Raw genomic sequence first — 24,044 nt, forward strand, 5'->3', positions numbered from 1 at the left:
TAACCTTAGCACTATGAATCATGGATTACCATCTAGAGTTTATACTAAACCTTAAAAAGGGGTAGAGTGCAAGGAATTGAATAGGACACTACAACCTGAAGAAAGGGTATTGAAATTCACAAAAAACTGTATGGTTCTGTAGTGACACATAATATTCAAGACTCTTAATATATTTACTAACAAAATTTTACTACGATGAATTTTCAAATTTTACAAATTGGTTTTAAAATGCGCAAATTTTGAAATAGCCCAGATTATAAAAATACTTTCGAAAACAGTAATAATAACTCTACCAAAAAAGTGATATAAAAATTCTCTTGCATTTACACAAAATCGCCGCGAATAGCGTCACAAAGTGAACACTCATATTCGAAATAATAGTGTTGCAATAGCATTGTATTGTATTGTAACGTGGATTTAAGAGGGAATCGTATTAGATCAAGCTCGTCAAGAAGCGATAACTGTAATTCGAAACACGTATGCGGTTATAATATCGTATTTAAGTACTGGAATTTGAAGAAGAAAAAAAGAAGAAAACCACTTAGATATGGCCGAGAAAGCGATAAATAAATACCAATAAAACGACGAAGATTTATGAAGGAATCTTCTTAAACAAGACCAATATTAGCAATGTTTGCTTCTGCGCTTTTCTGAGCAATCTATTTTCTTGCTAGATATTTGTCACTTGCTAGCCAACAAAACGGGTCCCAACCTATTTAAAATACTTGCTGTGCATTTAATTGCGTAAATCCACTAAATGGCGGCGATAATTATTTCGGCATTTTAACCCCTGTTCCAACACGTCTACAGATTTGTCCTTTTTTCAACAGTTCTTAGATACTCTTATGCCGCTGATTTCAAATCTGCAATTAGCTTCTCTCTCCTAGATACAGATTTTTTAAATCACATTTTTATTCAACTTTTTGTTGAAATGTTCAAGTTTAAATACGTTATTTATAACAGGGGGTCGTATAAATGTTGCGACAAACTTCTGGTGGAGTTAGGTACATCGCCAGGATTAAATTTGCATAGATACGCGTATAAGGGAGTCTTATGAACTGTTTCTTCCTGTGCTTCTGAACAGGTCATAATAGGGAAGCGTTAATGATCTCTTACGACGACAGTTCCAGGTGTGGGTGTCTATGCAATTTTAATCCTAATGATGTGCAGTATTTCCCCTAGAAGTTTGTCGCAGCTATTACGTGATCTTTTGTTATCTGTAATGTTCAACTTGTACTTTTCGACAAAAAATAGACTACAAATGTCATTAACAAAATCTGTAGCTTTAGGAGTAAAAATAATTTAAGATTTGAGCTCCCGACACTCAAATTAGGCAATATCAAGTATTTGCATAAATGCAACAAAAAATTTATTCACCAGTGCAATAGGTTGTAAGCTTGCGGGCGGCACAACGGCACAAGGGGTGCATTTCGGTTGAAAAAAGTGGTGATCGGCTAGAGATTAATAAACAAAATTTCAATCGCTATTATTTATATTTATTCACCTATTTATCATCAGAAGGCCGTTAATTTTGCCTTATAATTTACAGCAAGTCATTTTATCAGGATACTGAGGTGTAATGGTCTGAATATTTATGAAACCGGTTACATTTTCCGAATTAAAATTTGTGTTTGTGTTTTGTGATGATACTTGAGTTGTATGAATGTTAGTATAAGTTTTTTAGCCGTAATCTGCTTGCTAGTGTATTTAAAATTATTTTCTCTTCTTTAGAACGTTCCTAGTCCTGCACCTAGATCTCAACCACGCAGTGCTTCCAATGGTCAGAAGGTTGGAGAATCCGTTCAACCAGTACCAACTGTCACATTACAAGATGGTAGGCAAATCTAATATTTTTGATTTCTTCACACATTCAATTTCTTAAGAGGTGAAGATTATTTTTTTTACACATTTCGTAAATATGCGCAGTTGAAAAAGTTGCTTTGAAATGGGGATCGCGTCAGTGGTGCAAATAAATATATTCGGGAAGTCATATAAGCCCCAAATCCAATAGATAATATGATATAGTTAAAGAAATTAACTAGCATCAACATAGTCAAAGAAATTTATACAAAGTAATGCATTGTCAAAGAAATTCCTAAACAGTAATCCATAGTCGAATAAATTCAAACAAAGTATCAAGTAGATGATATAAATAATATTAATAGTTTAATTAATAAAAAATGCTGAGTGCTTCGCAAAATGCATATGGTTTATCCCTGATGTTAAAATTTTGAGTAAATCAGATAGAAAGTAGAAAAGTTACAGTGTGAGAGAGATTTTGAGAAGACGCCTTTTAAATTTGCAAACGCTTATTTCCCCCATAGCGCGTTAATGCGAATTGCTTACATTAATATAATACATATTCATATCAATTTCAACTTGTACTTCAGAATAATGTGCTCAAATGTGGATAGCTGTCAGAATATGTATTAAAAACGAATTTTAATTTTTAAGTAAACAAAACAATAAATATCAAAATCGCAATGAAGGCAAAATAGTAACCATAAAACATTAATTTTCAAAACACTAATTTTTAGCTTTTTTGAGTTATATGTCATTAATGTATTTTTTTCATAAGATTTTGATGTAATTTTATAAATCAGGATGCCATTTGGATGCCATTTCTTCGTATTATTATTGTACGTGGTTTTCAATTGTATATTAATGATTTTTCTGAAATGATTACTATAAAATGTTTGGTGAGAAAAAGAATATGTATTTGAAGGACAATCTGATTTTCTCCTAATACTACTTTTCATTGAATCTTAACTCTATTACTTTTTCATATAAATTGCTGATGATTTTTGTGTACTTATTAACAGTAACTGATATTTTTGTATTTATTAACAGTATGTTATTAAAGGATCATGTGTTGCACATTTTCTTTTTTTGTAAATAAATTGTAATTTGTATGGTTTCATTGGAGTATAATCACTGTTACATTTTATCGGATACTGTAGAGTGTCATGCGTGTAACTATGATACATCATATATATTAAATATTAAATCTGTTCAGAAGTTCTGGAGATAATCATTTAACTTTCACAAATTCATTAAACTTTGGACACTGGTGTTCATTAGAGGAAATTAATTAAAAGAAAAAAATCATTAATTTGAACTTATTAAATTTTGGTTAATACGATAAAGATAATAATATATAGATTACATCGCATAATGCACAGTGAGAAATATTTTGGCCAAGACTACCAGAATATGGTAAAACTTACCGCGTTTCTGTCTGTATGGGAACACCAAATAGCTTGGTAATTTTTATAGAAATGCCTTGGAAAAGATTTTGTTAAAAATAACAATAAAATATGATTTTATAATGTATGATAAAATTTGATAATATTTTCATTACAAATAAGAACAAGGCATAAAAATCACTTTTTCGATTAAACCTAATTTTTAGTTTTGCATGTTTTATTAATTGTGTGGAAGTAAGAACTATAAATTTGAAAGCCAAAACTTCTGATAAACCATTGCCATATGAACAGAAAAATTACCAAATGAATGGTTTAAATTCTGCATAATTTGGCTTCATTAACCAGAAATGTGTTTCTTCTTTATCATGAATGTCATTAGTACACAGTACTGAAAATGTTACCTTATTTTTTTCTTAAATGTATAATTAATACAGCATGTGAAATCTTATTATGTCCAAAGTACACGCAAAGATAGTAATAGACACCTTGATCACTTAAACTGCCATAATTTAGGCGCAAAATTACATTGTGAGTACTTTAATGCGTTGGCAAAGAGAAGACCGTATCCCCGATTAAACTATTTTTTTTATAGTTCTACACGGAGAGAAAATTCTGGTAAAACTACCATACTATATAATAATGGTATTTATGGTAAAAAATCCATAATTCTGCTTGATAAAACTAAATGAAAAGGTTCTGTATTTAAACCATTCATTTGATATTTTTTACTTTCATATGGTAACTGTTAAACAAAAATTTTAGTTTTCAAAATTAAAGTTATTGTTATCTCCATTTATTTCGTAACTTTTTTTTCAAATGCCTAAACACTCAATTTTTCCTTGATAGATCTACATTCTTTAGATAAATTAGGGTTCCACGCCTTTCGACTTTTGATACTTAGTGATTTTTCTTATTTGATTTTGTTTATCTCCTTATCACTTTTGTTTTCTCGCAAGACTTAGTATATAACATTGTTTAATCGCTCTCTTAAGTTTTAAGTTTGTAAACAGATTTGGAATTTGTCAGAAAATAGACGTTTTTGTGAATACCATTTAATAATCCATTCAAAGCAATTAAATTCAGCAAATTGTAAAAGAAAATGTCGTTTAGTACCTATTTGAATTTATGTTGGAAAACTCCGAAAGTGTGAATGATGATACCAAATCGAGCATTCCTACATACTTCAAAGAGTGCAGCTAAATTTTAACACCAGATTAAGCTTATTCCAATCTACAGTTCATTGAAGTAGGTAGTACTTTTGGGAGCTCAGTAAATTTGGCGAATAATTAGTATATATTTCAACAATTCAACTAAATTCTTGTGTAAAACGATGGAAGGGTGAATTAAAACGAATATCAAATGCTTTTGAACCATTATTAGAAGTTAAAGGTAACTGTGCAGTTAGAATTTAATTGTGCAATTTCAAGATATTGTCAATTTGGTGCATTGTTTACATGAAGTGTGTTGATGAAATATGTGGGCCTCTAGTTGTATATATTTGACAAGCTGGTTATAGCCAAGTAAATGATATAAATTGATAATGATTTATAAAAAATATGGATGATGAATGATAAAATAATTGATAAAAGATATTGATTGGGATCGATTATTTGTCAAGTAATTTCAATCTTTTGTCAGATTGTTCTGGCAAACTTCTCATTAAAACTCTTAAAAAAGGCATGTATATTTTTAGTTGCATAATAAAGATATTTATTTTCTCATTACTTCTGTATAAAAATTGCTATCAAATCTGTATAAAAAAAGTATTTCTCTTATACATTCCAAAATATATTATGAAATATTCTGGAATATGTATAAAAATAGAAATATATATATAATAATGGAGGTATACAATAATGAAACTACATAATAATGAAAGTATATAATAGTGGATTCATTGAGATGTTTAAAAATATAAATATGTTATAATGGAAATATTAATAAAATATCGTTGATTTTTGTTGTCAAAAATGTAGATATTTGATAAACTTAAGCAATAATTCTTAAATTTAGTAAATAAAAAAGCTGAAGTTTTACAATGTTGTTATTTTTATACCCATAGTTCCTACTCCGCAAGTTCGTCGACTGCGTTCTGGCTCCTATGGAGGCAGCACTTCGCCAAAGCCTACGGAAGAGCTCATGGCTCGCTTGAATGGTGGTGGATCCTCGAGTCCTCACAACATCATGGATAACACCACCGTGGGATCCCCTCAGACACCGAGTACACCGAGAGATAAGGTAAAACTATTCACTCAGTAGTCATTCAAAAGGGAACATTACAAAGGGAATATTTCTCAGGTGTTGAAGGAGAATTTATACCCAAAAATCCGTTGATCAGCAAACATGGAGAAAGATCAACTGTCGATGGGGAAATCAGATAATTTTATCCAACTCTTCGGTCAAGGTTAGCAAGTTTCTGCCGAGGTGGTTAAAACTGGCATGGCAGAAACCCTTTTCTGCCACATTTGTGGCAGAAACTGGCAGAAATTCAGAAAATGACATAAAAGTAAGTACTGAGATTGACATACAATGGATAATTCATTGAAAAAACCATTAAATGTTAAACAAAGTACAATTTATTTATAAAATTATCAAAATTAAAAATCAAATATTACATTGTTTGCACTCTGCAGTAATCTATAACAAACGACAAGTTTTGATGCAGTTTCTGAACCTAAACAATTTCTCAATTTGCTATGCACGAGCGAGAAATTTGAGAAGATTTTCTCAAGTCCAGCAGAACTAGCAGGCATTGCCATCCACAAAAGATTAAAACTGTTACTGCTATAATAATTGAATTGTTGCCAAGCAAATTACGTATTGAAAAGAAAAAAAAACTATCTGAAAATAGCTCTATTCAGTTATATTAAGAGTTAGATGATAATAATTACTGAATTTCAGAGTTTAATATAATAAACTAAAGTCTAGTATATATATTTATTATTGCATTACATTATTCTTTATTTTATATAAATATTTGATATACTGCACTCTTTATATTTAATATAAACAAAATAATATATATTTACAAACAATGAATTAAAAAGTTTGTTACAGTTACATGGAGTTAAATTTTTCAGTTTACTTAAACAAAATGTCATTAAGCAATTACTAGAACTAATATAGAAGTTTTTTTAGTTTCCCCGAGTTTTTGCCGGTTTTACCGATTATAACCAGTTTCTGCCACTGGCATGGCAAAAACCAGTTTCTGCCGGCCATAAACCAACCCTGTCTTCGGAAGAGGCCTGAGGACGGATAGAAATTTCAAAAAAATTCCCTGAACAGGGAATTTTTATGACTAAATTCGACCTAATAATCGTGGAGTATTTTCTGACTATAATGATTTCAAATATTTTGTCGCTTATTTCTATTTTTGATTCATTTCTAAATAAACTGTTTCTTTTTTTCTTTTAAATATAGAACATGGTATTGAGTAAACTGTTTAGAATTTTTTTTGGAGCGTTGAATGCAATAAATTAAATGATAATATCGAAATGCAAAAACATTATGAGAGGATTATGTAGGATTACGTTGTGAGAAAGTTCTCATCCAATAATTTGCTTGCATTTTGATGTTTTGAAAATATTTTTTCAACATTAGAAACCTCATGTCTTAATCTTAGTATGTTTGAATTCACTTTTCTATAAATTTTAAATTTATTGAAGTAATTTGGGATGAAAAGTTTCCCCTGTGGTATAACGTCCTCTGAAAGAAGAATTCATCACCAAAAAATCCACAGATCACGGGGGAAAATCAGATATTTTTTCAAACTCTACGTAGTTGCCTAGGGACGAAGAGGAATTTCATAAAATTTCCCTAAACAGGGAATTTTTTGACTCACTTTTACCTAAACACAGCGAAATATTCCCCAATTATAATGATTTCAAATGTTCTCTCACTTATTTTAATTTTTGATTCATAGTGAATAAACTGCTTTTCAAAATGCTGAATATGATATCGGAAAAACTTTTTTTTGCTATGTTGAATGTAATAACTAAGATAATAAATTTATATACTCTGTATAATGATTTTAGAATACAAATTAGCTTAATATATTTAATTTGCATTAAATTATTACGTTTTTGAAAGCTATGCACCTACCATACTATTATTTTATATTTATACACTAGAACTGTACTAGATTATTTTGTTTGTATAAAGAGCATACTTTTTCCTTTCTCGTAGCTAAGAAACTTTATTTAATGAGTATAAAACTTTTCTCTCAAAATTATTCTTTGTCGGTAGAAAGGAAGCTTTCGTTTAGTATTTTTTTAGCTATACTAGATTTAAATATTCGACAAATACGCATGGGAATATATGATTGAAGTGTAAATAAATATGGCTGAAATGTATTAACATGCATATCACATATTTTTTCCTGTATTTGTTATGTCAGTTTATGTGCGTTGGTGTAACTATTATAAATCGGATAAATGGCTGACATTAGCTCTTGCTAGGTAGTAAATAATTTTTTAAAATGTTTATTACTTTCAAATTTTGATTAATTTTATTTTGTTTTCATTTGTAAAAATATCGTTCAGCTGTAATATAAGTTAACAAAGATTTCTTGATATTTTATTGTACATGCAATACTGTAAATTGCTTCTTTGCATTTCCTGTTTAAATGTTATTTTAAAATTTATTTTTATGTCATTCTTAACTACATTGAACTAAATGTGATTAACGTTTTTAATGTGACCTAAACAAAGTTATTTCTGATTGATAAAATGTGAATTCTGCAAAAAAAATATATTAAAATGATAGCTGCTTATTGTGTAAAGTTTTCAGTTATTCTAAAACTGTTAGTATTTTATACATTCTTCGTAAAATGATGCTGATGATACCCGCAAACAGAGATGCAAGAAAAGTTGTTGATTAAAAAATAAAAGTTTTTTAAGGTATTTCTAAATAATTTGGTATTGGAAATATTATTAAAAAGCGTCTAAGAATAATAAAACAGAAAGAAATGCGCGAAAAAGCTTTAAGTGCTTTTTAAACGACATGTTTTTGAAACGATTCATTCGAACTATACGATGAGTTTTTCGGACCTTTTTTCAAAGAATAAACAAATTAAAATGTTTATTGAGCTACAGTTATTTATTTATTTAGCACCACAGAAAGTAGAATCAATTACTGGGTGAGATTTTAAGCACCCTGAGTTTTAATTTCAAAGATAAATATGATCTGTTATTTGTGCGAATATCAATGCCTATGGTATAATACAAAGCAATGTTGATGCCGACGCTTTTTGCATCCGAAAATAATTTTTGTGGTAGTTTCTTCACACATGTCTTTGAGCTTGGACTGTAGACCCTGTAATTGCCACCCGGCAGTCTAAATAAACATCTTAATTTCATATGTCCGCATCCAACAACCTTGTATTGTACATCCTAAATGATCATCTGAGAGTGTAGGTGCACGTTTAAAAATAACAAGATGTTCAAGACGATTTGAAATGTATTCCTTTTTCCAAAATATCGCTGTCATTTGTCTTGTAAATTCCATTTAAGAAACTCTAACGTCCTTTTGTGTGATTCGCTGCATAAAATTCAGTTTGCAATAACAGCCACATTTAAGGTATAATTAAAAATGTCCCGCACCCACTTTATTGCTACTTAACTGAATCCTGTAGATAAAATAAAACTTATCTATGACATACATATTTCCAATCACATATTAATTTATAGGTTGTATAGTATAATTTATTAGTTGCATAGTATAGTGTATCAATGCTAGTTTCATTGCACAAGAATAACGCTAAAGTCTAATGATCAAATATCTATATCTTCCAAATCTGAATAAAAAAAATTATCTTAGAATGCATTGTTTCAAGCCAAACAAACAAAAATAGTTTAAATTTTTCTTTAACTTAGATGATAAAATTGAATACATTTGGAAAATAGTTCAAAATTACGAGCTATTTATGCCAAGAAAGGAGAAACTATTTACGCCAAGATTTAATGTAATGCTATTTTTTCTGAGCACATACATAAGACTCATTTAATGTTGAATATCAACTCTATCCAATAATACTAGTGTAATGATCCACACACCTCTCTTTTATCAGTAATCTTAATATAAATGAATTTTTTATTGATAATGAAATTTTTTATTGATAGAACTTTGCCTGAAAAGAAAAATGTTAGTAGGAATTAAGCGCACAATGAACGAATGAGTAATTGGCATGAAACTAGTTAAAAAGCTCTCCATTGTTTTATGCGTAGTGGCAACCTGTTCTAACCTGTTTGCTCCCTACACTGTTTTCATTTTATATGACTGAAATAATCTATAAAAGTTTTTTTCCATTGTTAAGATTAACTATAATATATTCAATATTAATTCTTTTAAACCTTTTGTATGAGTTTTACAAGCTTTTACGTTTACCGCCCATTAGCTTTTTTTAAAAAATATAAATTAGATAGCTGAATATTCCTTTCATCGTAAGGGGGGGGGGGAATAAGCAATCAATTTAGTGCTGAACAACACCACGAAATCCTGCTCAAAAATGAAAGACATATATCATTACAATTAATAAAACAAAAATAATTTCATTTTTTGAATTTATTGTATTTTGTCTTTCTCAGGAACTTTACGTTATTATATTAAGCAAAGCCTGTTTTTAGTAGTTTATCCCATCAAAATAAGGATTAACTGTTTTCAGAATCATTTGCCATGATACTGTTTCTCGAGGCCAATTCATAACTGCCAAAAGTTTCCCCAACCACGTGATTTTCTCCGGTACTTATTCTTTTCAAGGGACTTTAGAAACCTTATTTCACAGTATCTGTATTAAAGCTTCCCCGTATTGATGCTGTTTAAATCGATATCAAATATAGATTGTACTCATCAAATATATCATGCAATACATTGTACTTATATTTGCGCAGTTGGTACCTATTAAAGCTGCACAGGTAGTGCTTTTTACCAAAATTAATTATGTACCATTGGCATCTATAAGAATGTGGTGATTTTTTATATTTCCTCTAAGCCAATTAGAGCCATTTTTCCAATTAATTTTGCATTATAGTACTTAGAGTACGCAGCTTATTTATTTTGTTTCAGTTAGTACTTATTACTAAAGTTATTTAAATATCAAAAGTGCCACTAATAATGTTGAATTTTTTACGTTTTCCTAAATGATTTAGAGCGATTTCTCTATTAATTTTGCTTTATAGTACATAGCACATTTTTTTACTAATTTCAAAATTGATTAAGCATCATCTATAAAAATCGAACTTTTTACATTTCACTCAAAGGAATTAGTATTATTTCCCAATTAATTTTTTACAGTACAAGCTTGTTTTTAATTTCAATTAGTAATTATTACCAAAACTGATTAAGCGTCAATAGCATGAGTAATAATATAGCGATTTTTACATTCTTTCCTAAACGATTTAGTACCAATTCTCTATTTATTTCTTTTTCTAGAATATAGCAATTTCTTTAATTCAAAATATTACCTACTGACAAATTTAATATAAAGCAACATTTGTGTTATTAAGAGTGGGGCAAGTTTTTGCGTTTCTCAGTTTTCAGTTGATTTTAAATTATCTAGTTCGGTAGATGAATTTACGGTTTGAAAACATAACTATAAACAAAAGTTTCATGTGGTTTAAAATAACTTTAGAAGTGCTAACTTGGTTACCTAATCGACCAATGCTATCATGTTTATGCTGATCATAAAGTTCATCTGACATAGCAAATAAGAAATAATTAATCATTAAAGAATGTGCACAGCTTCTTTTTTTAAATATAAGCTATAAATGTGCTTGATATAAGCTATAAAAAAGAAAATGTCTGCTGTCAATCATTTTTATCAAAGGCTAGTTTCAAGTCGATGAAAAAATTCCAATTTTTCAAACGTCTTTCTCAAAGTATCTAACTGAAATTTTTTAACGATTTTCAGCATCAGGGGATAAAAATGCTTCTGTCACGCTGTCACGCACTGTCTCAATTTCAAGATGCTAGCTGAAATGGTTCTGGAGTTATAAGAGGAACATTCACACACACTCAAAAAACACATAAAATCAAACTCCTCATTTTACTATTATAGATCGCTAATAGATCATGAAATTTTTGGGATGTTATTCTTTCTATTTGTTCCCCAATTATATTTTGAGAATTTCTTTAAAAAAACTTTTGGTAACTCTGAAGATAATTATAAATTACTGTAATAGTGAAATATCATTGTTATTGTGTTTCTGCAACTAGTTGAAATTGAAATTTAGAACTCATATTTAATCATCAATTAATGTAAACTATACCTTCATATCTTTGTTTGAATAATAATATATGCAAACTGTTATTTTACCTGATGTGTTAAAATCATTTATTTTCTTTCAGCAGACTGGTGATTCTTCAGATACTCAGAGCGAAGCAGAGAGCATAAAATCCGTACGACTTAGACGGAAACTACCTAATCTTCCACCTGACCAATGCGCTTCACCCAGCCCCACTAGAAAAACAGCAGATCGAGCTAAAAACGGAAATGGTTTCCAAGACCACTTTGAAAACGAATCACCTTCTTTAACTCCAGCACCTACCGCAACCGTCACAACTACAGTAGTCACTGCAATTGAATCATCAAAAGAGTTTGCATCAGGCAATGTGTTAGGTGCTCCTTCACCAACACCCAGCATGGGCAGTTCCTTGTCACCTCTTCTAGGTCGACGAGTGGAAACATCTAGAACTCCTAGTCCTGGAGGAGATCCTACTGGTACTAAATTGCCACAGTACATGCAGAATTTAAAGCAACAACTTAGAGATGAACTAAAAGCTGTGACAGAAGAACGAAAGGTTATGCTAGAGCAAAGAAGCAGAGGTGATGGAGATCGTTCGCAGACTCCTCAGCCTCCACAAACAACGGCAACTACACTGGAACCTACCAGAACAATATCTACCTCATCGAGTGGAACCACTCCCACTGTTCCAAAACCTTTAGCTAATACTAACACAGCGGCACTCTCAGCTGTTTTAATGAAACAATTACAGGCACAGACACCCCACCAAGCACCATCTGTGTCACAGGTTTTACCACAAGCCCAAACAAGCACCCCCATATCTTACCAAACATATTCTTCAAAGCCTCAGTTGGCATCGCAAACAACACCAATTCAAACTCCTACGATGTCGCACGGCTATAGGATGCCAACACAACCGCAGTATCAAAGTCAACCGCAACTTCTGCAATATCAGAACCAACCACAGTTCGTACAGTATCAAAGTCAACCACAGATAGTACCACATCCCATTCAGCCTCAAACGCCTATGAGAGGTCAATTGTCTTCCCATTATGGCAGCAGCCAAGAGCTGCATCTGTATCAAAGTATGATGGATTCCGGTCGAAGGACACCTCAGCCTTCAGGTGCAAGAACTCCTCTACCTGATGCAGTCCCAAAATATGCCATCACCCAAAGACCATCTGATGATGACATCACCATCATGACTACTGCCACTACGACAGTTGTTTCAGCTTCAGAGCAGTGGCATGATGGTTCTAAGCGTTCTCGTCAACCTCCAACGACAACAATGGCACCCTCGACTTCTTTCATGGGTACCAGTGTTGAATCGTTGCGACGTTTGCAACAAAAAATGACTGCTCAACCTACTTTAAAGAAAGGCCGACGTAGACATAACAGTGAGCTTAATTTGCCACCTTTTGCACAAATGGAACAGGCAATGCACTATCAGACAATGAGACAGCAACAGCCATTAACTCCGCAATACCTTCAATATTATCCTAAACAAGTTCAATCAGTCCAACCTAGTAAGTGAAAAATCCATGTTTTATTTTCTTTTTAAAGCATTTTTTTTGCATTGTAACTGACAATGTGTTTTGAACTTATAAGCATATTTCAAACTTCTAATATAAATAGTGACCATTATAGTCTAGAACAAACTCTTTTAACTTTTGAATGGTTTAGTTGTTTAGATATAAATATAAAAGTGGTATCTGTAGTAAAATTTATAAATACTATCAAACTATAAATAGTTTTATCTATGGTTGTAAAGTCTGTAGATACGATACCACTATTTTTTAAATACCGCTTTACTATTGATACCACTATCTATTGTGGTAGCTATAGTATAGTATTTTAGGGTTACGTAATAAGACTCTTATAGCGCCACTTAGTCGAAACCAAGATTTATTTAATCAAAACTATGACTAAAAAAATAAAAAAAATAATTTTAGCAAATTTTATGAACGAAAATAGTAAAAAGAATATAAGCAATGTAATCTAATATGTTACTTTTAAAAAACATGCAAAATTCATAAATTCTATTCATTACTTTCTTTTTATAAAACTGCCAAAAAAACTTTTACATTTTCTCCCTAACTGTAATTCAAAATTATCTTACACGTAGCGAAGCAAAAGCATTGTGGCATAAATTATCGCGACATTAGTGCACCTCTTTTCTATTTTTCTTTTCAAACTATTGTAAGAAGCGATAATATTTTGTAATAATAGCTTGAAATTAAAAGTCTATGAAATCACGACGTGCTTCTGTTTCTTCATAAATTGTATTATTATTTTATTCATCATGATTAACAGCATTATTTTTCATTTTATAAAATTAATATGATTCTTTTTAGACATCATTCATCCTTCTTCTTACTCTTTTTGTATACAAGATATGTTTTTAATGTTTATCATGAATTTTTTCATCTAATTTTATGAAAATAGTTAATAAAGGAAAATCTTAGTTTTTAGTTCGCAACGGAATATTTGCTTTAAATTGTTGTTTCTAAATTCAGATATAAGTTTCCTTTATGTTAATTAGCTTTATCATTGTCATTTTTAACATTTAATAATACAATGTTGCACTATAATGTATAAAATAATCTTGTATTAAATTTTATAAGAATAATACAAGTAAAAATTGGATAATGAAGCACATGTCACCCTCTCTTAATATCTTAATATCTTTCGCTCTTTTAGAGAAATAATTGAGGTTAAATAAATTTATCAAATTATCAAATTGTTTTATAATTATAAAAGTTTTAACATTCTCTTCAAAAAGTGATGATTTCTGAAAATTTTGTTATTGGTGTTGTTTTTTAATTGATTTTTTTATTCCCAGGACGCAAATTTTCAATATTAACTTGATATAAATATTAAATGTTATGACAAAAAAAATGTCCAAAAATGCTGGCAAAATTAAGAAATGCAGGCATTACTGAAAAAACTGAAATTAGATATCTAATATCATTTGAAATTTTACGCTAACAAGCTTTCTTTGATTTCTTATTAAATTATATGCCAAGTGAAAATAATTTATTAAAAATAAAATAAAATAAAATTTTTCATTTAGGAGAAAAACCATTTTTAATTAAATAGAAAAATAAAACAGGCTACCTTTATAAACCAACTGCTTAATACATCCAGTCATTGATATATTCAAGAGAAATAAAAACTTAAAAATAAATTATTCTAATTTCTTGCGTAAAAAGAAAATTTTTACACGCGATAACTGAAAATTGAAACATTTTTATCCACTCCTAAAGACGGTATCTAGGCTTTTCTGGGTTAACGGAGCATACGCAAGTTTCTCGAGAATTTAACTAAAGAATAATTTCTTCAAATCAACCGTTAATATTCAATGAGAGGATAATTAGGATAAGCAGGATTGAATAAATTTCTTGTCCCCCAGTTATTAACAATTCTCCAACCAAATGTATGTTTGTTTCTTTTTTGCTCCTGCTTTAAAAATTTCATTATTATTTTTTTTATTCACAAATATTTACTTATGAATCGAATTTTAAGTTTCCTAATTGTCATGCTAAATATAATTTTTACTTTTCTGGCTCAATTGCTTTAAAATTAAATATTTAATTAGCATAAAGTGATATTTTATCTAAGTTCATGACTAAATTAGTAAAGTTCAATATTAAATTACAAGACATTGATATTCGATTACTAGATATTTCTATGTTAATAAATTGTTTGAAACTATTAAAATGTATTATCCGTAATAAATCATTTCTCACTCATAATTTATGTTTTATTTCTCCCTCTTTAAAATCTTACTTTTCAGTTTTCTTTCCCTCCCTTTTTTTAAAAAACTTCATAAACAATATTTAATCAAGCGCCTTAGTTGTGTCGAATGAAACTTTTACTTATGTGTTCCATTGGCTTTAAAATTAAAAATATTTCTTACATAAAGTTTTCTTTTGTCACAGTTCAATACTAAATTACGAGACACTGATAAGCAATTAGTGGATAAATTAATTAAAATTTATTTATTTACAATACATTTCCCCCTCATAATTTTTGTTTTATTGCTCCTTTCTTAGAATCTTTTTTTTTTTCATTTTTTTTAATCTTTTAAAAGAGCAAAATATTTAGTTAGAGATCGCATTTTAAAGGCTATATGTGTTAAGCGATTTTACTAGCTCGTTTGAATAGCTTTAAACTAAAACTTTAATTAGCATAAGGTGCGTTTTAATCAGTACTAAAAATAAAATGTCTGAAAAAACTCTATTGCAAGCATAAAAATTTAAAAAATTAATTTATTACATGTTATAAAATTATTATAATATTAAAAAAATATTATAAATAAATTTTTTTTATAATAAATAATAAAAAAAAATATAATAAAATTTCTTTATAATAAAATTATTATGAAAATATTATAAAATTAATTATTTATGAAAATTAATTAATGAAATTAAAAAAAACATCCATCTTTTACAAACTAGCTTTTAACTTGCATTGATTTCACGCTGATTCACGTGAGCCAAACGATTCTCTTGTAGGCTATAGATCGATGGATTTCCCCTCCATTGACAGCCACGCCCGAGCGACTGAACTACTAAGATCGAGTGCTAGTCGATTTGGCGGGAGTTTGGGAAGTGGATTCGGATCTACGGAAGCTCTCTACCAGGGACGAAGGGTTATGAACAATAAATTACAGGAATATTTTGTTCCAGACAATAGAATGATGGAACAGCAACAGAGGGTGGTTGGTCCGGACGCTTATTTCCAAACACTAAATAATGAAATCAACAGGTGAGTCAATGCTGCAAGGACTTCTTTAAATTGTGATAAAATTTTGCTTCATTTCAGTATTAACGATGTCTTTTTTTTTTACTTACAGTGATATCTTGAGGAAGAGTGTTAAATTAAATACTAATAAATCTCAGGAATAAAATAGGTTAAAATTAATTATTACTTATAGATAATTTGATACACAGTATCAATTTCGAATAATGAGTAAGTGTGACAACATTTCCCAGATTGCGACTATATTTTGGGAGTTTAGAAATCCGTCAAAACAAGGTATTTTTATTCAGACAAAGTACGTTTTTGTGTCTGATTTCGCAACTTAAATTATCTTCTGTGCTTATAATTAGCATATTTAAGGTCACCCCCTTGAGCGATTAAGATTGAGTTCTAGAACGTGAAGATCAGATCATTAGATCAAAAGTTATTCAGGGTGATCCTTTTTACGTGCACTGTATACTTATAATATACATATTATGGAGGGTATCAACTAGTTTCATACCAATTGCTCATTTGCTCAAAAGGTGAGTCAATGCTGTAAGGACTTCTTGAAATGGTGATAAAATTTTGCTTCATTTCTGTATTAGCGATGTATTTTTTTATTTGCAGTGATATCATGAGTAAGAGTGTTAAATTAAATACTAATAGAGCTGAGGAATAGGATAGGTTAAAATTAATTATTAATTATGGATAATAAGATACACAGTATTAATTTTGAATAATGAGTAAGTGCGTCGAATACGAGTGGAATTCATAAATAGACCATTTATGAATTATGAATTCTTACCTGTAAGAAATAAATTATGATAGGTAATTATTAATGGATGGTTGGATGCATAATATATTTTTCTAGTCATGAGTAAGTATAAGTACAAGTAAAATTCATTAAAGGGGCATGCGGGGATAAATAATTAATGATGGGTAATTGTAAAAACAACTTTGTGTTTAATAATAAGTAATTATGTTAAATGCTAGTAGAATTCCGTAGGTTAAGCTGGGATACGTAATTAATAATTGGATATATAGTATTTTATTTTTAGTAATGATTAAGAGTGGTAAATACTACTGGAATTTATAAATAGAGAAGCAAGGATAAGTAATGAATTGGGAATAATTAGATATATAGTATTTTTTAAATTTTTATTCCGGACCTAACACTTTAATTAGCGCTTGGTGGCATAGGCTAAATAAGGCATATTTTCATAGCATTTTATAACATTATTCAGTATAGAAAATGTATATTTAAACTCATAATGAATATAAGTTTTTCAGTGGGCTAATTCTTACTTATTTTAAAAATCCAAATCGGTTGTGGTAGGGAAAGTTATGTATTGATATCAAACGTTTGTCAATTTTATTTGAAATCGAAATATTCTTAGGCCCTTACCAGATCAATGAAATTTTTGAAATTTTATTTTACCTGCTTATCGCCTGGAATAGGAAAAGTTGCATAGTAAATCCTCTTTGTTTGTAAATAGAAATATTATTAGATCATATGATGTTTACCACCTCCACCAGACACTTGAAAATTACATCATTGTGAAATTTTAACCCTCTGAATTTGAGCTTTTAACGAATATTTTTTTACAATTGTAAAAACATTTTTAAATCTTTTTTTAATATTTTCTATAATAACACGGCAGAATTTTTTCGAATTAAAAACTGAAAAATAAAGGAATGAATCACAAGAGAACCGTCACTATGCCATCTGCGTCAAAGGGTCAAGTCAGTTGAGCTCTAAATAACTTCAGAAAAATGCAGTGTACTAGTTGTGTCTGAAATCACAGTTTTAGTTTCCTGCATTTTAGATTATTTGAAAACAAGTCAGTTATCGACCGTGTATCTACTTTTCATCAGATTTGATAAAACTACAGTCAATACTGTTGTTAAACACCACAGATTGAATTGGATTCAAGAAAACCTTTTCATTGCTTCAATAATGCCAGTTATGTGCCAATGAGCTCTTTATAGCTCGATCCTCTTATAATAACGCGACAGAATAGTTTAAGATTAAAACTAAAGTAAAAGGTTAAAGAGTAATTCTTTCTACGTTAAAGAGTAAAAACAATTCTTTGACTAGCTTGCCAAAATTATGGCACAATTACCCAGAAGAGATCACAAGGAATTATCTGTTATCAAATTCAGCCCTTGGTATCAGTTTTCGGGACGGCAAGATTGTGCGCTTAAAGCCATCGCAACGTTTTTCTCATCAGGCAGATGAAGATGCTTCAGTGACTAACCTAATGGCTCTTTAACGGCTCGTGTATATCTGGTAGATTTTTTATTCCCAATTACGTCATCCATTTTAGATTTTTTCTCAATCTCCGCACTGCGTATATGTTTAGTCAATGGATGTTCCGTAAGGAAACAAGTCTGCCAATTAATCAATTTTGTGTTAGAATTTTTCTTAAAAGTGGAATAATAAAATTGCAGACACCTTCGCTAGTTTACAATGGGTCTTCAGGGCTCTAATAAAGCCTAATAACCTGACACACACTGATGAAAAGTATGGTCAAAACAACCAGAATATGGCAAAAATTACCGTGTTTCTGCAATACCTCCTCGATGATAAAAGGTCTCAGCAAGGGTTACCATCAGCAAGAAAGTTAATCCTTTAATAGTCCAAACGTAATGACATCTTTCGTATTTTCCACCACTGCGCAGCTAAGTAGTCCGAACGTAGTGACACCCTTCTTATTTTTTCTCTACTGCCCAGTTTATGATCGTTACGTCGGACTACTAAATTAATCCGTGCTGAGACTTTCTCTTTTCTCGGAGGTGTTGATTTTTGGCTCTATGGAAACACCAAAAAGCTCTGTAATTTTTTGCAAAGCGCTTTAGTAATGATTTTGGTCGAAGAAACAAAAATATAGTTTCTGGTCATGTGATAAAATTTGGAATTTTATCATGACACCTTTAGACACCTATCGTAAAAGCTAATTAGTTGGTTACATTTACTTTTCAGTTTTGCATTTTTCACTAAATGCGTGGTAACAAGAGCTATAATTGTTAAAACCAGAATTTCTGGTAAACCTATATCATATGAAAGGGAAAAAATTCAAATAAATGATTTAAATGCCTTATATTTCAGTTGTATTAACATAAATTATGCATTTTTTTCCAGAAATGTAATTACCAAACAGCATGGTTATATTACAGGAATTTCTTTCTCCGTGCACAGCAGTAACTTATTGAAAAGTTTTAAGAAGAATAATTTAAGACAATTCTTCAAAATTTTGAAAGTTATTAAATATTACCGCACTGATTTAATTTCATAAATGTTTGTTTTGAACTGACTGAACACCTTAATTTTCTGCATTTATTATCGTTACAGGTTGCGACGTTCATCTGAAAATATCCATAGAGACGCCATATACGATAAGCCATCATATGGTGCTTCAATGGGTCCCCCTCAAACACCAGTTCCTGAGATCAGAACCAGCCCACAAACCACTGACCGGAGAAAAAGGTCAAAATTCATTAAATTTTTTATTTATTTTAATCATCATTGATTAAGCTTAAATTTCTCTGCAGAAATTTTGCTCTCTATTACATTTAATAATCGACTGTTTACTTATTACAGTACAATGTAATATGTAATTCAATATTACAATAAATTGCTACACTGTAAGAAATTCCGTATCAAATTACGGTATAAAGTACCCGGTGCATCATCTGTGATATCCATTCTACTGTGAAATATTATACCGTAAGTTTCAAAATAATATTTATTTAGTTGGAAGGATTCAGTGGTTTTACGGTAATTATTAATGTAAAAATTACTGTATATCAGAATTTTTTTGTTCCGTAACTGAACAGGTTACGGAACAAAAGATTTGATGTGCCGTATAAAAATGAATTTATATAATATATTATAAAATGGATAAGCACAGGCAAAAAAGGACTTAACGGTAGAAATTTTCGGCTCCATAATGTGTACATTTTGCTATATTTTGATCCGGAATTTCTTACAATGTAGTGATAATTAATAAAAAGGTATGTGTCGCATTTTACGAGTTCTAATAACTAAGAAATATACTACTATTGTTATATATAAGGTTTATAATATTATATATAAGGTTTATAGTATTATATATAAGGTTTGTAATATTATATATAAGGTTTTTTATATGTTGCAATTGAAAATCTTTTGTTACTTATACATGTATTTCTGTTACTTTCATTACTTGGAAACATGAACTAGAATTGTATATTTTTCTTCCAATTTCTTGTTTTTTAAACCCATCATTTTTACTTAATTGTCTTTTCACCTAAATAATAATGTATGCGCTTGGATATAAATTCCAGTTAGAGAATCTTAAAAATATCTTCGGAAGAAACAAATTAATTTGGCAATTAAGCTCCCGAAACTATTCATATTGTTCTTCTTATATATTTTTTCAAGTGGGAAAATAATTTTTTAGTGAAAAAAAAAGTTTGATAGGTAACAAAAATTCTGAAGTGAAATTAAGTAAACTTATAAAGCTCATTTTTGAGACGAAAATTCCAGAAACTGCTCTGGCAGAAATATTCGTTTTTCTTCAAAATTTAATTTTTACTTTTTTCTTTAAAATAATAATGTATGACTATCATAATGTATAACTATAACAAATAAATGATGAAACATTTTGAGCGAAAATATTAATCAAACACTGATCACAATAGGGTTGAGTTCGTAAATATTTACTTTTTCTTTTCATTGAAAATTGAACTAACAGGAGTAGAATTTTTTTTTCAAATTTCCGAGCAAATTTTGAACAAAATTTTAAAGTTTGAAAAATAGCTCTAAATATCAATCCTCGCGTGCAATATTAATCAAATATATTAAATGAGCATATATTTGTTTCATATGTTTAGGAAAGAGAAAAAATCTCGAAAGCCTAGATCTTGGCATCCTTCACCTTATGTCTCTGAAGATGAAGATGACCAAATGACAAGAGAAGAGAAAAAAGCAAAAATCAAAGCAGAGATAGCTCGCCGGCGACAACAGATAGAAGAAAACATGAGGCTGCATGACGAGCTTTGCAAACTTGCAGAGAGGCGTGACAGATTAGAAGCAGGTACAAAATTCTGAAAAAAGTTTTTGGCACCGATTTTAACTACTGTATTTATAAACATATTATTGTTTCTTATTTTTGATATGATAAAATACATACATTATTATCATATCATACATACATTGTCATGTACTGAGAAGAAAGTATGTTAAAAACTTTCAAAATATGGTAAATTTTACGGTATTTCTAGCCGTATAGGAACACCAAAAAGCTCGATCATTTTTACCAAAGCTCTTTGGTAAGGATATTGGTAAAATTAACAATAAAATATTATTTTATAATATGGGATAAAATTTGCTTAATGTGGTAAAATGTTATCATTTTAGCATGATATCTCAGAGCATGTTATTCGTTTAAATTTACCATTTTGTATTTTTTAAATGTAAATTTAGCATTTTTGCTTTTTTTACTGAATGTGTGGTAATATGAGCTAGAATTTAGAAAGTTTGAAATATGAGCAGAAAAATTACCAAATGACTGTCTTAAATAACGCATATTTCGGTTTTATTAACCAGAATTGTTTTTGACAGAAATGTAATTTCCATGCAGTGTGGTAATTTTGCTAGAATTTTATATTTCGTATCTCAGTGTACTTAATACAATAATTTGAAATTAATAATATGGATTGTGTAAGTATGGATTAAAGATATGTGATCAATAATTCTTTTATCTGCTAAAAATAGTATTAGAAATTTTCATTGTTAGAAAATTTGAAGCGTGATAAGTTGTGAACTGCGTGTTGACTTGCTGTAAGCTTCTCATTAAGTCGATTTAATAAATTTGATGCTATTATTCAACTTAAAAGGAAACATGGTTCAATTTTACGCATTCAATTTAGAAAATATGGATGATTATTCTTAAACCATATGTTGGTTTAAGGTTAATTACACAAAGGCTAATTTAGCGTTGCACTGATTTATCTGAGGGTATACTAGTTAATTTGCTGAAAACTGACATCGTGAAAACGAATTTGAAATAGAAGTAAACATTGTTCCTTTTAATATGAAAAATGTTTTAAAGTATTCTTGAGTTTAGTTAAGAAAACATAATCTTCAATCTAAATCCTAATACTTTCAAAAAAATTTACAATCTCATTTCATTAAAAATTGAGCTTACTCATTTGTTTTTATAAAGTTCTTTTAGACAATGGTCTTTAACATTTTGAAATGTATTTAAGAGGGCCCTATATACCACGGGAGAAACTTTTTATTGCAAATTCTCTCACACCTAAACAAAGTAAGTTCAGGCAAACCTAGAGTAAGCCACTAAGTATCAAATACAAAAAAGTTTTAACACAAAAGTATTAAACACAATTTCCAAAAAACAAACATGAAAACAAATTAGATGATAACTTGGGATTACAAAATGAGAAAGTACTCTTCCAATCATTTGTCTGCAGTTTGATATTTTGAAATTTCTTCTTCAACAATCGAATGGCTAATTCTAGGTTTGTATGAGCTTCCTTTTTCTGTACATTAAATCTCAAAATAATTATGGTGGTGAAACAGAATTTAAGAGGAAAAATTGGTCCTTTATAAAGCGTCCTCTTAATGTAGCTAATAGTTTATTGGGCCAAATCAAAATAGTTTTTCTGTGTTAAAATTATTGTTTTGATACCTATGACAATGTGAAACCTTTCTGAAATTTAAAGTTCAAACACCTAAGGTAAAAAAATCATATACTGGCAGCAAATAACACAATCTTTATATATATATTTCGTCTGTTCGTGTGTATGTCACTGAACTCCTCCTAAACGGCTGGACTGATTTAAATGAAATTTTCTGTGTACCTTCAGAAGGATTCGAGAATGGTTTAGATTCACAATTAGATTCACAATGTTTTTTTAATGAATTTTTTACTGAGTGGGAAAAAATTCTACTTCTTATGCGACTTCCAACAAGAAAGCTTTAAATGTTTAACGCTGCATTTTTATTGGCCGGGAAATCACGTGGTAGGATCCAGTTTTCCCTCATTCATTTCCATATTGTTTTGGTTCTCACTAGCATAAAAATAATAAAAGTCATAAAACTTTTGTTTTTCTATAAATATTTTTTTAGTTTGTTTTGATAGATATATAATTTAATAGGGAGCAGGAAAAGGAGTCGCTGAATAGAATTTGTAATTTCGTGTTATTATTGTGTTTGTAGAATTTTGAAGTGTGCATTTTAAAAATGTAAAAAACTACACATTTTGTAGATTCAGTGCGGAATTGAAGTGAGTATTTTTTATAATTTCAGATTGAATTTATACGTGCGTTGGATAGTCCGCGTCATATGCAAGAATATATTCAAGACGCCATGACTTACGTACGCGCATACGGCCGACCAGATCTTTTTATCACATTTACGTGTAATCCAAACTGGGATGAAATTAAAAATTTGCTGTTATCAGGTCAAACATCGATGCATCGCCATGATATCATTGCACGTGTGTTCAAACAAAAATTGAAATCCCTGATGAAATTGATTACACATCACTCGGTATTTGGTGAAACTCAATGTTGGCTTTATTCTGTTGAATGGCAAAAACGAGGTTTACCTCATACGCATATTTTGATTTGGTTGGTGGACAAAGTACGCCCAGAAGAAATTGACAAAATTATTTCAGCAGAAATTCCAAATCCGAATGTTGATCAAGAATTGTTTGACATTGTGACTACTAATATGATCCATGGTCCATGTGGTTCTCTCAACATGACGTCACCATGTATGGATAATGGAAAATGTACGAAACGTTTTCCTAAACCATGTCAAACTGACACTATCACCAATATCGAT

At 29.8% G+C, this 24,044-nt stretch overlaps 1 protein-coding gene across 2 annotated transcripts in view; it reads left to right on the plus strand.

Moving 5' to 3' along the window:
• LOC107452377 (uncharacterized) overlaps positions 1–24,044 on the plus strand; it is a 200,515-nt gene that overhangs the window by 140,325 nt on the left and 36,146 nt on the right. The window contains exons 8-13 of one of the 2 annotated variants that reach the window (XM_071177670.1): positions 1,732–1,834; positions 5,269–5,444; positions 11,550–12,972; positions 15,964–16,216; positions 19,545–19,679; positions 21,068–21,270. In XM_071177670.1, the coding sequence (XP_071033771.1) occupies positions 1,732–1,834; positions 5,269–5,444; positions 11,550–12,972; positions 15,964–16,216; positions 19,545–19,679; positions 21,068–21,270 (2,293 nt within the window). The remainder of the gene's footprint in view (positions 1–1,731; positions 1,835–5,268; positions 5,445–11,549; positions 12,973–15,963; positions 16,217–19,544; positions 19,680–21,067; positions 21,271–24,044) is intronic. The other variant, XM_087157493.1, reaches the window with a different exon arrangement.

The sequence above is a fragment of the Parasteatoda tepidariorum genome, chromosome 2, assembly GCF_982258835.1.
Source record: "Parasteatoda tepidariorum strain Cologne lab strain chromosome 2, Ptep-v5.0, whole genome shotgun sequence".
Taxonomy (NCBI): domain Eukaryota; kingdom Metazoa; phylum Arthropoda; class Arachnida; order Araneae; family Theridiidae; genus Parasteatoda; species Parasteatoda tepidariorum.